Source organism: Pocillopora verrucosa, chromosome 7 (assembly GCF_036669915.1).
Source record: "Pocillopora verrucosa isolate sample1 chromosome 7, ASM3666991v2, whole genome shotgun sequence".
Taxonomy (NCBI): Eukaryota; Metazoa; Cnidaria; class Anthozoa; order Scleractinia; family Pocilloporidae; genus Pocillopora; species Pocillopora verrucosa.
Genome location: NC_089318.1, coordinates 17286302 through 17301020, shown reverse-complemented (window position 1 = coordinate 17301020; position 14719 = coordinate 17286302). Strand labels below are relative to the sequence as shown.

At 37.1% G+C, this 14719-nt stretch overlaps 2 protein-coding genes across 2 annotated transcripts in view; one reads left to right on the top strand and one right to left on the bottom strand.

Annotated features, from left to right (window-relative positions):
• The window catches only part of LOC131787205 (matrilin-4-like), a 402738-nt gene that overhangs the window by 49754 nt on the left and 338265 nt on the right, over positions 1 to 14719 (top strand). The window lies entirely within an intron of this gene.
• Positions 9965 to 11207, bottom strand: LOC136282188 (lactadherin-like). The gene is made up of 3 exons (XM_066169510.1): positions 11159 to 11207; positions 10691 to 11031; positions 9965 to 10135 (listed from the first exon to the last, which is right to left on the bottom strand). Exons 1-3 carry the CDS (start codon positions 11205 to 11207, stop codon positions 9965 to 9967), a joined length of 561 nt encoding a protein of 186 aa, XP_066025607.1.

Genomic DNA, 14719 nt, shown 5'->3' with positions numbered 1-14719 from the left:
TGCAAGCGTCGCATTGAATTTAACTTGATAGATACCAGCAGGTATGGATCGTTTGTCTATCGTCCACTCCGTTGTCCCTTGACTAACTACAGTTCCTAATGCTGACTCCGAGGCAGCTAACTCCATTTCGCTAACCACACTCCATTCAAAGGTACTTGTCAGTACAGTTAAATCTTTATTTAGACCCTGTATCAGGGCTTCGCGGACACTTTTGACCGAGCGTTGCACAGGTGTGGCCTGATACTTGTCTTTTGAAATGTTTCTAATGGTCACTGAGAAATCTCCTGAGGATGATATAGTTAACATAGTTTTTGCATCATTTTTCTCCCTCAAAGAAAAACAAACGTTTGAAATATGGGTTTAATTCCTGATGAATTCTCTTACGTTTTTTTTAACAGTACGAAATAGCCCATACTTGACATTTCAACGAGCGATTTTCAAGCTCTAAGACAACGAAAAGATGATAATAACAAATTATCAGCTAAACATTCTTTCACTGTAAATTGACATAATTCTTACCAACTGGTTCACACGATACCCCATCACCAATGTAGTTTTTTCGGCACTCACAGCTGAAGGATCCTGGATTGTTAAAACAGTGAGCAACTCCATGACAGTTATGAGCTTGTAATGCACATTCGTCGATATCTATAGAATCATGGGAAGGAGCGTAAATTTCGAGGAAGTTTATTGTTCAGGTTATATTAATGAAGCTCTTTACAAGTTCTTTTAAACTCTCAAAAAACTCTCCTCCTTAAACCTATTAGTGCATTGTCATAGAGGACGAGAGGCAACGCCTGATTATGGTACCTGTGCATAGAAACATCCCTCACCTACACAAGTCGTACCATTTCCTTCATACCCTGACATGCATGTACAGTGAAAAGATCCAACAGTGTTGTTACAAACAGCCAATGGGTCGCAGTTGTGCACATTTGTAGTACATTCGTCGATATCTAAACGAAAGAGGAAAATAGCTGGTGTTAAATAAAAAGCTTGAGACATTTAAGATACCAGCGGTTATCAAGGAAAAAATGTATGCGCTCTTTAGCAAAAACACTTCAGTTAAAACAAATTTCTTCAAACTTCAAACTAACGAAATTTTCCCTGCTGCTCCTTGTTGTAGTGACCCTTGATATGTGGAGAAGGCAACGTAAAACGTTTAAGAAAGTAGCCTTAGTCACCGTGTATTTCAATAACATCTCTCTCGTTTTGCATCGTGTGGGCAGAAAATCCACTAGATGACCCACAACACGAGACGCACGGTCGTGTAATTTTACATTCACGTGATAATGCACATTTCGATGAGCAGTGCGTACCTAGACAGCTCACGCCATCTCCTGAGTACCCATCTAGACAAGTGCAGTTATATGAGCCAAACGTGTTGTTACACTGAGCATTCACGTCACAGTTGTGTTTCTCATCTCGACATTCATCTTCATCTAAGCAGAAACAGTAATTATGGGAACAAAGTCATATCCCATCCTTGAGTATAATCACTATCAAAAAGCTCGCGCAGGTTTCAATATTCTTATAGACATTTAATACACTTTGAAATGCTTACTTGAAAGCAGATTAAAGATTGCATGTAAATTTAACAAGTACAGACGCCTGTGTATGCATGCAGATATCCAACGAGCTTTCAAATGAATTCATCAATAAATCATTAATAAAATAAAAGGTTTGGAAAACTAACTGACCATTTCGAATACACTGAACACACACAAGCATAAGTGAATGCCACACACAGCTTTTCGTCGTATAACTCGTTATATTCATCGTTACCTAGGCCAAGATGTTTCACTCTATTTATTTGCTCTGCCGTTAAGGCTACGTCATAAAACTGCATGGCAGCAATTCTTGCTGTCAAATAACGAGGATAGTCTGCTTTGACACCAACTCTGACGTTATCCTGTGTACCCAGCGTTACACCGGCCCCGATATTCTTCTCTACTACTCTCACTCCATTAACCCATAGACTTGCCATTCCAGTTATATAGTCGTAAGAAGCACCAATATAATGCCATTGGTGCGTCTTCAAAGACTGATTAGTCCATAAAGGATGAGATGTAGCTATGTACTCTCTGTTTCTGAAGTGAGCGTAAGAATTTCCATTCAACCTTATCCATAACTGAACAGCCCATTCACCACTTGATTTGTAATTGAATATAGGCCCATCGTGTGTATTCTCAGGATACAGCCAACATAGCAATGTGATTGAGTGTTTCAAGTCTAATCCTCCATCGTTTGGGAACTCGATGTAGCTGTTCGCATGCCCGGAAAATCGATAAGAGCCACCTATGTCACCATTCGGACCTATCGCCGAGGATACATCTCCACGAATGCCTTGAGGTTGTTTATCTGTGATCTCCCTTGTTTCAAAGAAACTGTTCAAAGGAAAAATTGCTTTTGCTTCTGGGATATCGGCGGCTGCAAGAAAAATCATTAACAAGCTAACTTGGCATTTTGCAGATTGTAGTTTATATAAATTCAATATTGGTTACTAAAGACTGCTACCTGATGAAAGATTTAATTTATATCCAATGGGACGGCACACTTCATCAGTACGGTATATCTCTCTCTTTTATCCATGTTCAGTGCTGTATTATATTGTGTGATTCCAATCATAATAAAGACATACCTTGCACTAAGCCTCGATTAAAATTAATGTTATAAATAGAGCGTAATGTATGAAATTGTGTGTTTTATCGACGGTTATAGCTGGGAAATCAGGTCAAGTTATGTATCTCACCAATTCAATCAACATCATCCCCTGAGAATCCTCGAAGACAAGTAGCATTGAATGAGCCCATAGTATTGTTATATTGCACCATTTCGTGATAATTATGAGTCCGCTTTATATGAGTTCCTGTGTGTTTGACTACTTCTCCTATTTAACTGTCAATTTGTCTGTCTGTCTGACTGACTTTCCAGTGCAACCTTTCGGCTTATATGTGTGTTTCCTTATAAGGATAGACAGCTGACTGTAAAATTCTAGCATTTGTTACACCAGTTACGTTTTCCTGACTACCCATGGAAAGGAGAACCTATGAAGCTATGTCTTCAACTCGCTATCAAGCTTCCGTGACTTAATACAAGGAGAGCGTCAGTCAGTTAATGGAAGATTAAAACCTCACGTTTTAACGAACGTCACTTAAGGTTACCTGAACAACCGAACAGCTCCACTCTCATTGCTATTCCCTCCTGCCAGTTAACTGGACGAAATCGGATATAACGTCCCACGATAGGTGGGCTCAGGTCATGATAAACGATTGTCTTCTGGTCATAATTTCCAGCAAAGACCTTGATAAATGAAGAAAAAAGAAAAGAAAACAAACAAACAAACAAACAAACAAACAAACAAAAAATGAAAAGAGGAATGAGTTTTTTCATTTTCTTAGGTAGATAAAGTTGCAATAAGTAGATTGATAGTTAATTAGAATCGAATATTTCCTTATGCAATTAACAGCACAACTCTGATTTTCCTCCACCAGGTCAACTTTTTTTTTCGTGTTTTTGACACATTTCACAACAACAATTGACTTGGAACAATGTTAAAAAATAAATAAATAAAAATAAAATCCAGGGTTTTTCTGGCAAAATCTAAAGATTTATTTTTGAATGTTAGTTTCCTCTACGGAAAGGCAGCCCTACTAATATTATTATGGACCTTTCTTATTGTCCCTTGTTCCATGTAATATTGCAAGTAACTTTTCTTATCGCCATACTGTAAATTGTAGCTTGTAACCCACTTAGGCGAAGCATTCATTCCTTGTGTGGCAACTCGTTTCACGATGATATTGTTATTTCGCAAATCGATCTGGAGCCACTGGTCGCCATCGTCTTTCAGAGGCAACCAAGTTCCCTCGCTTAATATTAGTCTGCCCTTGGTCGACGCATGATCTGTACTCAGTTCTGAAGAGGCACTAATTTGTCCGTCAGAAATGGCACCGTTTTCCATACCAAGGGGGTCTTGACATTCTTTATATTTCAAGAACATAAACAAAAAGTTATAATTGAGATAATATCCGCACCTACCTTCCTTACTGTTAGAAACTTAAAACGGGGGACAAAAAAAACAAAGTTAGAGGGAATTGCATTACTTTCGGCTGAGGATGTTAACGTCAGGGAGGAAAATGTAACTATTTGAGAAAGAATTTGAATATGTTGTAGGGCTAGGCAAGGACTCTTGCAAGCGAAATGGAGATTTTTGGTTAGAGTCTTGTGAATTAAAGGAAAGCATATAATTTAATGCCAACAACACCATGAGCGTAAAATGGAAAATGCTATAACCTTTTTAAGAGGCTCAGATACTGAAGACAAAATGAAATAATAGTGCACGATATCTTTCACATATAGGATAAAAGATAAGCGAATTGCAAATCATTTCTTGAACGACCTAGGAATTATTATCAGCAATTCAAAATTGAACTTCACCTAGACAGCCGTACAACTCTACTCGCATAGTTACCCCACCAATCCAACTTGTGGGTCGGAAACGGATGTATCTTGCCCTGATTGGTGGGGAAAGGTCATGATACACAACAGTGTCTTGGTCTGTATTGCCATAAAAATTCTGGAGAGAGTTGGAAATTAAATCTTATGAGAGAAGAGGTTATTTCCACGTGCTTTTTTTTTTTTTTTTTTTTTTTTTTTTAACATCAGCCATAATCAGAGTAATTACGCTATTCCTTCGATAAGTTTTCTTGTAGTTTTTCTTATCAGTTCTGAAACTGCTCTCCACCATCCCCAGAAAATGGTATGTACTAATAAAATGTCATCCCAACATACCGCCCTTAAACCTTCGTGTGGATCAGTTTGCATTTGCTTGTCAAATAGACTTAAGATAACTTCTGCAAGACAAAAATAAGTCCTTTGCCATATCCTTCAAACTAAATCATCCCCAATTGGTTTATGACGCCCAAATAATTTTTAATGGAAGTTGCGGCCACTTCAACTCCTCATTTCTACCTTTATGTAGGATTTTTTTCTCGCTCGTCGGTAAAAATCAGACATATCGCGGCAAGGGTGGAAAATTCGATTTCTTTCTTATTTTAATGTTAGATAGGCTAGGCCATAACTAAAATCACTGGATACTTTTTTTGGCAAAATATCTTTTTATTTCAGAGAAAAATACAAGTAACGAAATTCCGTTAAAATCGTCATCTTTAGCAGCAAATTAAAGCACGATTTTGAGGGTTTCGCATGCAAAAACGAATCGCTATCTCGTCTTTTAAACACTCAAATCTTCTTTTCCGATCTCATAAGGTCTCAAAAAATGATTTTTGGAAACATTGCGCTCTTCTTTGCGCTTGAAATAATTTAATTTCGAAAGCAAACATTTCTCTTCAGTAAAAATACTGCGTGAATAAAATTAATTTTCACCATGTACTAAACCTTCAAATGGATTAAGCTTTTGGTGGTTGAATTTCGAAAAGATGTTCTCAATATAACTGTAAAAATTTGTTTGGGCAAATGATTGAGAGCGATACAAAAGCTTTTCAAAGTCCGTTAAAATGCAGTTATTTGATCTTTTGCGGTCAACATTCCAGTCGCGAGTCACACATATTTTTATAGGTTTCAACCCATATGAGGCCGAAAAAAAAACATAGAAAGATATTTCCAAATGCTCTAACCTCATTTGCCGCAGAAGACCGATCCAGAGACCATTTTAGTGTGATTCTCTTGTCGTTCGTCGTATTTAGGTCTGTATAAATGATACGTCCGATGAAACCGCCAACCCTGTCGAACACCATCTTGTTGTCAAACGTTCGATATCTTTCTTCACTGTGGCATCGATCTTATTCAACGGTTCAGTTGACTACGAGTATTGCTCAGTTTACAATGCACTAAAAGATTACATCTGACAGTCTAATTCAATGTTAAACTGAGTTGACTACAAACATGTAGGCCCTTTGAGTATTTGGCTTGTCACGCAATACCGGTGACAAAGGAACTTTAAGGGGTACGTGAAGGGCAAAAATCCATATAATTAAGCTCTATCAGAATTGAATTCTTGGAACCTACAAAATATTTTATTCTGTAAACGTTTTTGTAATAGTGTCATCTTTGTCTGGTGACAAACAGTAAAGTACATTTATTTATTGCAGGGAATTATTCTTGTTTTTTTTAACGCTCTGTGCCTGTCGTACTTAATAGGGGTGTTTTTCTTTCCACTAAAATTGCAAGAAATACCCTAATAGCATGAAAGAGAACCTTTCGTACATTTTTACAACACCATGCTACAAAACGCAGTGGTGGGGATGTGTGGCTTATGTGAGGCTGGGGTGCTATGTGCTGTGGCCAATGGGTGGGGCTTGCATAAGGGAGTGGTACTATTAACCACTGTTAACATTAACAGACCCAACTACAGTTTAAAACCTTAAACTACAGAGGGGCCGACATATGTGCATTCGGCACAAAATAAGGTCGATCTCGTCTTCAGGACAGGTAAATTTGAAAGCCGACTCATGACTTGCAATATTCTTGGTGCATGAAAGTACAGGAACAATTTCCGTCTCTAGTGTTGTAACCACAAACTCCGCCAATAAGCGACTTGACAGTGACACTGACCGTGCCAGTTAGTATATTTGTGAAAAACAAAGTCCGAAGCCCCACCTCTAAGCAAACAATAGGCATCGTGTAATTACCATAAACCAGGTTTTGTTTTCTTAGGCTTACTATTTTTAGCAGGTATTAAATTTTGCTTTTCAACGAGTATTAGTCAAAGGCCCGATCTCCGCGACTTACATGTGAGAGATTTCGATGTTCACAACAACAAAAAAGCTTAGCAGCAGAGTGACGTCTTTTTACTTTCCCCCTCCCCCACCCCCTTTGTATATAACTTTCCATTGTATGATTTGCATTGGGTGTCGACTCTCCGTATACAAAACTACTTTGACTGCAACATATGTGTGGTGCCACTTTTAAAAGCAACGATCAGATCTACTGCACCACAAACCGAACAACACTCACAGTCAACTGAACCGCTGGATAAGATGCCACAGTGCAGAAAGATGTCAAACGTTTTATAGCGAAGATTGGTGACAGTTCGCAGATTGACAGGCAGTTTCATCGGACGTTAAAAATACGACGAGCGACAAGATAACCACAGTTAAATGGTCTTTGGATCTTTCTTCAACGGTAAATGAGGTTAGAGCATTTGGAAATGTGTACCCATGTACATTTTCCAGCCTCATATGGCTTGAATCATATTAAGGTATGTGTGTGACTCGCGACTGGAATGTTGACCGCAAAAGTTCAAATAACTGCAATTTAATGGACTTTGAAATCATTTGCCCAAAGAAATTTTTACAGTACTATTGAGAACATCTTTTGGTAATTCTACCGCCCAAAGCTTAATCCATTTGAAGGTTTAGCACATGCTGAAAATTAACTTTACTCTCAAAGTACTTGTACTGTAGAGAAATGTATGCTTTTGAAATTAAATTATTTTACACGCAAAGACGAACGCAGTGTTTACAAAAATAGTTATGTGAGGTCTTATGAGGTTGAAAAAAAAGATTTGAGTGTTAAAAAGACGAGATTGTGATTCGTTTTTGAATGCGAAGCCCTCAAACTTGTGCAATAATTTGCTGCTAAAAATGACGATTTTAACGGAATTTCGTTATTTATATTTTTCTCTGAAATAAAAAGATATTTTGCCAAAAAAAGCATCCAGTGATTTTAGTTATAGTCTAGCCTATCTAATATTAAAATAAGAAAGAAATCGAATTTTCACCCTTGCCGCGAAATTTAGACAAGCGCTCTTAATCTCCTATAGCAACAGGCTTTGGGGAATAAACGATGGTATTTTAAGGGCTTATTCCTTGGAGAATTACAGTGTTTTACCCTGATCTATGTTGAATTTTGAATTCTAGAAATTGGTCGCTTAGCGAAGTGGTTTTCCTCCCACAAGGTATTTCTTAACAATATCCCCAGTTTGTATGAATTTTATGGAAAAGGAAAGAAAAAGTTATTTCGGACAATTATCAAACCTTGGCCTCATTATGTCCATGCTCTTTATAAAAGTAGAAATTTAGTCCGTCGTTGCTGTAAGTCAGACGGTACTTGGTTACTCTATCCGGCGAATTAAGGATGTTTCGTCCTTGTGTTGCAACCCTTGTTATTTTAATGTACTGATTATTCAGATCAATCTGCAGCCATTGGTTTTCATCATTTGTGCGAGCCACCCAGCCCCCTGCGTTGTGCTGTGTTTCTTTTACATGAAGTCTACCATAATGAGCTTTTTCTTTGTGACTCCATTCGGAAGAGGCGCTCATTTGACTGTCGGAGATGGCGCCGCTTTCCAACCCTCGAGCCTCTGCACACTCTAAATAGTATAAACAACTCTCATGGCTGTTTTTCAATTGCCAATTGACGCCAACTTAGCACATGCAGTGAAATGGGTTCGGGCAGTCAAGTCTTTCTTTTTTTGTTCATTGCATCATACCGAATTGTTAGCGAATTAGTAAAAACTGCTCTCTTATATAAATTGCATTGTTTTATAAGGAATTATAAGAGAGAGCTACAAACGCAAAGAACTGCCATATTTTTTTAGGTGTTTTATATCGGCAACCAGCTGTTGACACGTCACATGCCTTTGGCACCTCTCTATCAAGTTGATGAGAGAATTGCAAAGCGTTCTGGTCAACGTTTCTTAGGAGCTGTGTTGTTTGTATAGGTAATCACATGATTTCGAGTGCAATTTGGAATAAGTAAGCACGACTAAATTTTTTCAAAGACAAACAAAATTACACGAACCCGTAGGGCGAGTGCAATTTGTAGTCTTCGAAAAAATTAACAAGTGCTCCTTTATTTCAAATAGCACGAGAAAAATCATGTGATTACGTATTAATGATATACATGAAAAAATACAGATAGCTTATCATAATTATGCTGAAGCACAACGCGCGCATCAAGTCCAAAAATAATTTATTCAAACCTGCAAGTGACATTGTATGTTCAGTCAAAAAAACCGCGCCCCATCAGAACAATAATATGCAATGATATTTTCACATATTTAAGGCGCAAAAAAGGGGCGCAAAAAAGTTCAAAGTCCGGCTTTAAGTTCAAGAAATTGTTTAGTATGTCTCCAAATCACTTTCGATGGAATGGAATCGTTGTTTGCGAGGTTTAACCATGTTTGTTTTTAATTTCGGCGTAGAATCGCTCGAGTAAAGTGTTAAGCTGGGCCGGCTCGTAATTTTCGATCTCCTTGGCAATTCCCTGCTCTAAAAACCACTTTTTCCAAGCCCACAACCAAAAAGCAGTGATTTTTACAGCGTTTTCGTTGTAACAGCTGCTTTTCAGCCGCACTATAGTTGTTGCGGTGGCAAAAGAAAACCAATTTAAGACGCCGGCCATTGTTTCGCTCGCAAATTTTTTGCGTATCCAAATGTTGCGACATCCAAGGCCTGCATTTGATTGGCTATCTTTCTTTGCACTGAAATAACCCTCTTCCGCATTGAATTACTTGAAAACTTCATTTATCTTAACCAATCAGAACTGAGTAATTTTTTCATGTATATTATTGATACAATAATAACAACAATAATAATAACAATATCGATGATAACAATAATAATAATAATAATTATGATTATTTTTAAAACGTGGTTGTTCGTAGATATGGAATTTTCTCTTTGAATATTCCAAGAGAAAATCCAGATCTATGCTTCTGTATGTACTATTCACTATGTAAACAACAAAAGTAGTGAATGACGCAAAATCTTTGGTATAAATATGAGGTACATAAAAGGCAGAAGAGTCTAAAATTAAGAGATACAATAGTTATGAAAAACTGAAATCTCAGAAGAGGTTTGGAATTTATTTGCGTCCAAATGCACATGGTAATTTTAGTGCATGTCAAGAATAACACCAACCTCAAAAATGTAAAAGTCCCCAAAAGGCTACAATTTATTTCTTTTAGCAACTACCTCAAAATTCATTGCAAAAGTTAACGTCAAAAACCCAATTCAATTGAAGCAAACTCACTGATGGTTCCGTAAACCTCGACTCTAAGGCAGATAGATCGTTGCCAAGTAACTGGGAGAAAACGAATGTATCTTGCATAAACCGGAACTTCCAGTGCATGTTGGTCAATTGCGTTGGATCCACCTTGTCTGTGAAATATCTATTACGTAATAAGAAAATATAACGCAGTCACAGGTTTTTCAAATAATTTTTTTCAAAAAGAGGATTCAATAACGATAAATATTAGTTTGTAAACAACTGAAAGGAAACATCATGGAGTGGCTTATTTCTAATGTTGTCGCAGAAACTGAGATGAAGAATATAGATTGACGAACGCGCCCTTTCGACCTGCCGACAAGCGATACCGTTTGATTATGTTATGTTGGCGATAAGTTACCAGAAATGATCTCGTCAACAATTGCAAATCTGAACATCATCGATAAACTTGCGAATCACACTGTCTGCTGGGACTCTATGCGATGATCAACCACAAGCAAAAATAAATTTAAGTGACTTACTCTAAAAAGCTGGTTCCTAACTAAGAAAAGAAATGTCAGTCAGTACTACCTTCAACAGTCCTTCTCAGGATTACTCTCACCCGGACGATCAGACTGCACAATAAACTCTTATTCATGGCTCAAACCGTTTACTACTGAATCTAACTGTAGAAAGATGAACTATTAGATGCACCAAGACATTTTGGCCAAAATCTTACCGCTTCCGAGCCGTTAGCTTCCTTATAAGTTGGGAAGCCGTCCTCATAGGATTTAGAGTGCGCTAATTTAAAGTCTATCACCCAGTTATTGCCACTGATGTCTCCTTGGGTTGCAACAGCACACACTTCAATAACTTTCCCGAGATCGACTTGAAGCCACTGATCTTTATCATTTATTTCGGCGCACCATCCATCTCCTCTGTTACCGCTCAGGCGTCCATATGATGGTAGGACGTTGTAACCGTGGCTTTTGTCATGACCTTTTGCCCTCATGAAGCTGTCAAGGATAATACTTGGATTGGAAACTCCAACGGCATTACTGTAGCAGTTATCATGGGTTTCTGCATTCAACAAATTTGAATATTCAATTCATCAGAGCTTTAACCTGCCTTATTGCCACCTATTGTTCACTAAAATCAACAGGATCGTTCCTTCTTACAATAGAAAAAATTTGGAATTTTATGTTACCTATAGGTGGGACGTAGGACGCGCGGAAAGGCACAGGAGCGGATGCCATGGCATAGAATTCACCAGGAAACAAAAATAAAGCTGCGAGATCAAACACTGTAACACTTTTGCCGCACCGATATCTTTTATTAATCTTGATAATTCATTTACCTAAAGGTAGAAAATACTTAAAGAATTCTTCGCCTCGTTCAAACCGTGCTGCTTTGGACTTAAAACATACATCTCGCGTACGTTGAAATGCAATTTTTCAACTTCTCTTAAATAACAATTTACCGTGCTCCACGAGGATGTCTGTTGATTACTATGCTTTGAGAAGTTAAGTGTAAAAGCCCTTTCCTCGATGTTAACAGATTGCAATAGTAAACTTTTTTTAAGCAGCTTCTTGGTAATGCTTTATAAAGCGTGGAAGACCTGCAGGCAGTTCTTCGACTATTGTCTACTAAAAACAAAGCTGTAACTGCAAATTCTTACGATATCATTTCGTTGTAACATAAATCATCCCTCCTCCAAAAAAAAACAGATACCAAGCAAGAAAAAATACGTTTACGTAGGGTTTAGGAACAAAAGTAACCCACTTCGTGCAACGTCCATTAAATATCCTAATCCTGAAAAAAAAAAACTGTTTCTTATGTTAGAGTATCTTTTAGTACAAAATTACACAAGAAATAACATACCTCTACTCCTTAAACCTCTACTCGTTACCACAATCAAGATGTGAACCTATAGAGAGAGGGATTTTTCGTTCCGTAAGTTACAAAATATGTTAATCTCTCAGTGTAACAGTCTAAAAAGGAAAACATTCAAAATTCAGCCTGCTCACCTTTAATAAAAGTAAGTGCTTTTGGGGATTCATCTTGTCTCTTCTTTACTCTAAACCGAGCAAAAGCATGTTACGTAATTATAGTTTCAGTACATAATCCTCCTAATTATAATTTTTTTGCTAACCTGAAAAACTTCCCCGCCGAGATTCCAGTGAAGGAAAAACAACATATCAATATATTAATCAAGTTTTCGCAATGGCCATGGAAGTGCATATTCAAGAAATATTAATCAAGTGAGTGAAGAAGGGAAATTTGTGGTAATATAGACAAATAAAAGTACGAATAATTTTTTAAATTGAATGTAACAGGAAATTAATATTTCACTTTTGTCCCACTTGTTGTTATGAAACAGAATAATTCTCAATACATCTCTTTCTTTACCTCCTCATGCAGTTTTTATTTTTTTAATTAGTTAAAGTAGCCTTTTTCAGGCCAATGGTCATAGAAAACAAGTGAAATAGCAGTTGAGCGACGTCTAGCTACTTCCTTGACGAGCCAAGTTAACCTTGGTACACCTACTTTTTGATTGTCTTGGCTAACTGAGGGTCTGGTACAGGATGTTGATGAATACGATCGCACATACTAGCGTGCTTAGGTATCCTACGGTATGTATCGATTCCACAAGCTTTTCGTAATTTATTCTTTTGATGGATCTCTTGTTTTGGAACTGTTAGCTTGACTACTGATTTAGTGTGCGTATTGTACTCATTTTGTGCGTTTGTAAATATGTACGAGGACCCCCAACTGTATAGTATTATTTTGCTAAACTACCTAGACAATGACTACATGGTTAATGCAAAGGTCATTAAATTATGAATAGATAGGCTTTCCTAGACACAGTTGTTTTGGATATTCCAACAATGATAAAGGCGGGGGTTCATTAAGACAGTTTTGAATCAATACAGTCTCCTGCAAGCAATTCGTTCCCTGGGAACAAAACGACCTCAGAGAAATTTCTCTTTTTAATTTTAATGTGAATTTGTCAAAACGGGATATCCTTCAAAATAAGAATCTTTTATTTTGATCTTAAAAATAACTTTGTGTATGAGTGAGTCTAAATTCCCTTAGCATTTGATTGGCTCTAATATACTGTCATGTTCTAGATTTTAACAGGAGACTCAATGAGAACATGCAAAAAAAAGCCAATCCACATTCTTTTTTTACCCAATCCTTCGAGTCAACGTCACTGAAAAACCCAAACTGCGTTACTTTCTGAAACCTCTTATAATAAAACGTACTAGTATACGCACTCGCCAACCTCGTAGAAAACAAAGCATAAGATAGGCTTACATGAAAAAAAGACACAAAGAAAGTGTGGGAACTATAATTTTTTTTTTACATGTATTGGTTACGACCTACATGTAACTGTGTAAATATAAGTGAAATATTTTTGATATAAATTTTTTACTTAGTGAATTTGGTCGTTTACAAAACATTAAGTCTGACTTTCAATCTTTCAACGAAGAGTATGACTGATCCTCTGGATATCGCTGTTTGCATGAATATATTGTAACTATAAAAATGTATCACGTAATTCTCTCATACACGAGAACATATTGGGTTTCTAATTTTCAAGAGCAAAATAAGCCCGCAGAGGCTGCCTTTGTTTGAATAACAAATTTTATGCAATCTCAATATGCCGTGTTCAATGGAAGTCCTTTTAATCCAGAAAAGTCACAGATATTATGTAACTTTTATTCTGTAACGATATAACCGTGCTACTGGACAATTCCACGTGAACCTTAGCTCTAAAACGTCACTGATTAATGATGGGGAAAACAGCACTGAGGACCTATTGAGGACCTATTAGAGGAATAATTTGAAATTTGAAGCCATGGTAACAAAGTGTATGTTCGCCTTAAATTAACTTAGGATATAAATTTACATTTTTATCTTGCTAGGGTGATACCTCATAGTCTCCTTAATACCCTTAACGACTAGATCGATCACAGACGTTACCGTTTGAATTAAGCATGGCGATAGAGAATTAAGCATAGCGTATTTGCGGATTCCTTTTAGATGGGCTGATAAAAACCTGATGAAGATTTATTTATTGAAACTTGGGTATATCGCTATTTGATAAACAATGCAGGTGTTTGCTTTTCGATCATCTTCGAATAAGCGAATGATATGCTTAAATATAATTTCTTTATACAAAATATCATGGGGCTGTCTTAATCTATCTACATTCAGAGTCAAAATTAGCTGAAACATGGTGATTGAAGAGTTGTATCTTTGTGTAGAATAACACTCCTGTTTCTACCAGTCTCTTAACCACTAAATTATTGTGTTTTTGTTGTTGTTCTTGTTTTTTTTGAAGGACTGGGGGGTTGTGGGACGAAAACGTTTACTTAAATATAAAATTGAAGTAATAGGAGGTTGAAAAGGTCAATGTGTCAACAATTTTGTCGCCAATTGTAGCTACGGTGAAAGCAAAACACCTCTCATTTCAACTTTAATCCACAATCGAAAATGAATTAGTGAGAACGATTTTTATTAGCCAACACACGACCTTTAAGTTTTTCTTCATGGGCAAAGGTTTTAGAAATGGGATAACCACTTTTTTGTAGCAAGTGGAGTGGACAAATTTCTTAATGAAGTGATATTTAGCTGGAATTTTTCTCTGAGGCTGCTAGGGGCTTGACTTAAGCACCGTGGTTGATATTGGTTGTCAGGCTTGTACCCTGTCACACCTCAACCACTGGGCTAACACTCCATGGCTAGATGGTGTTTTCAGCAT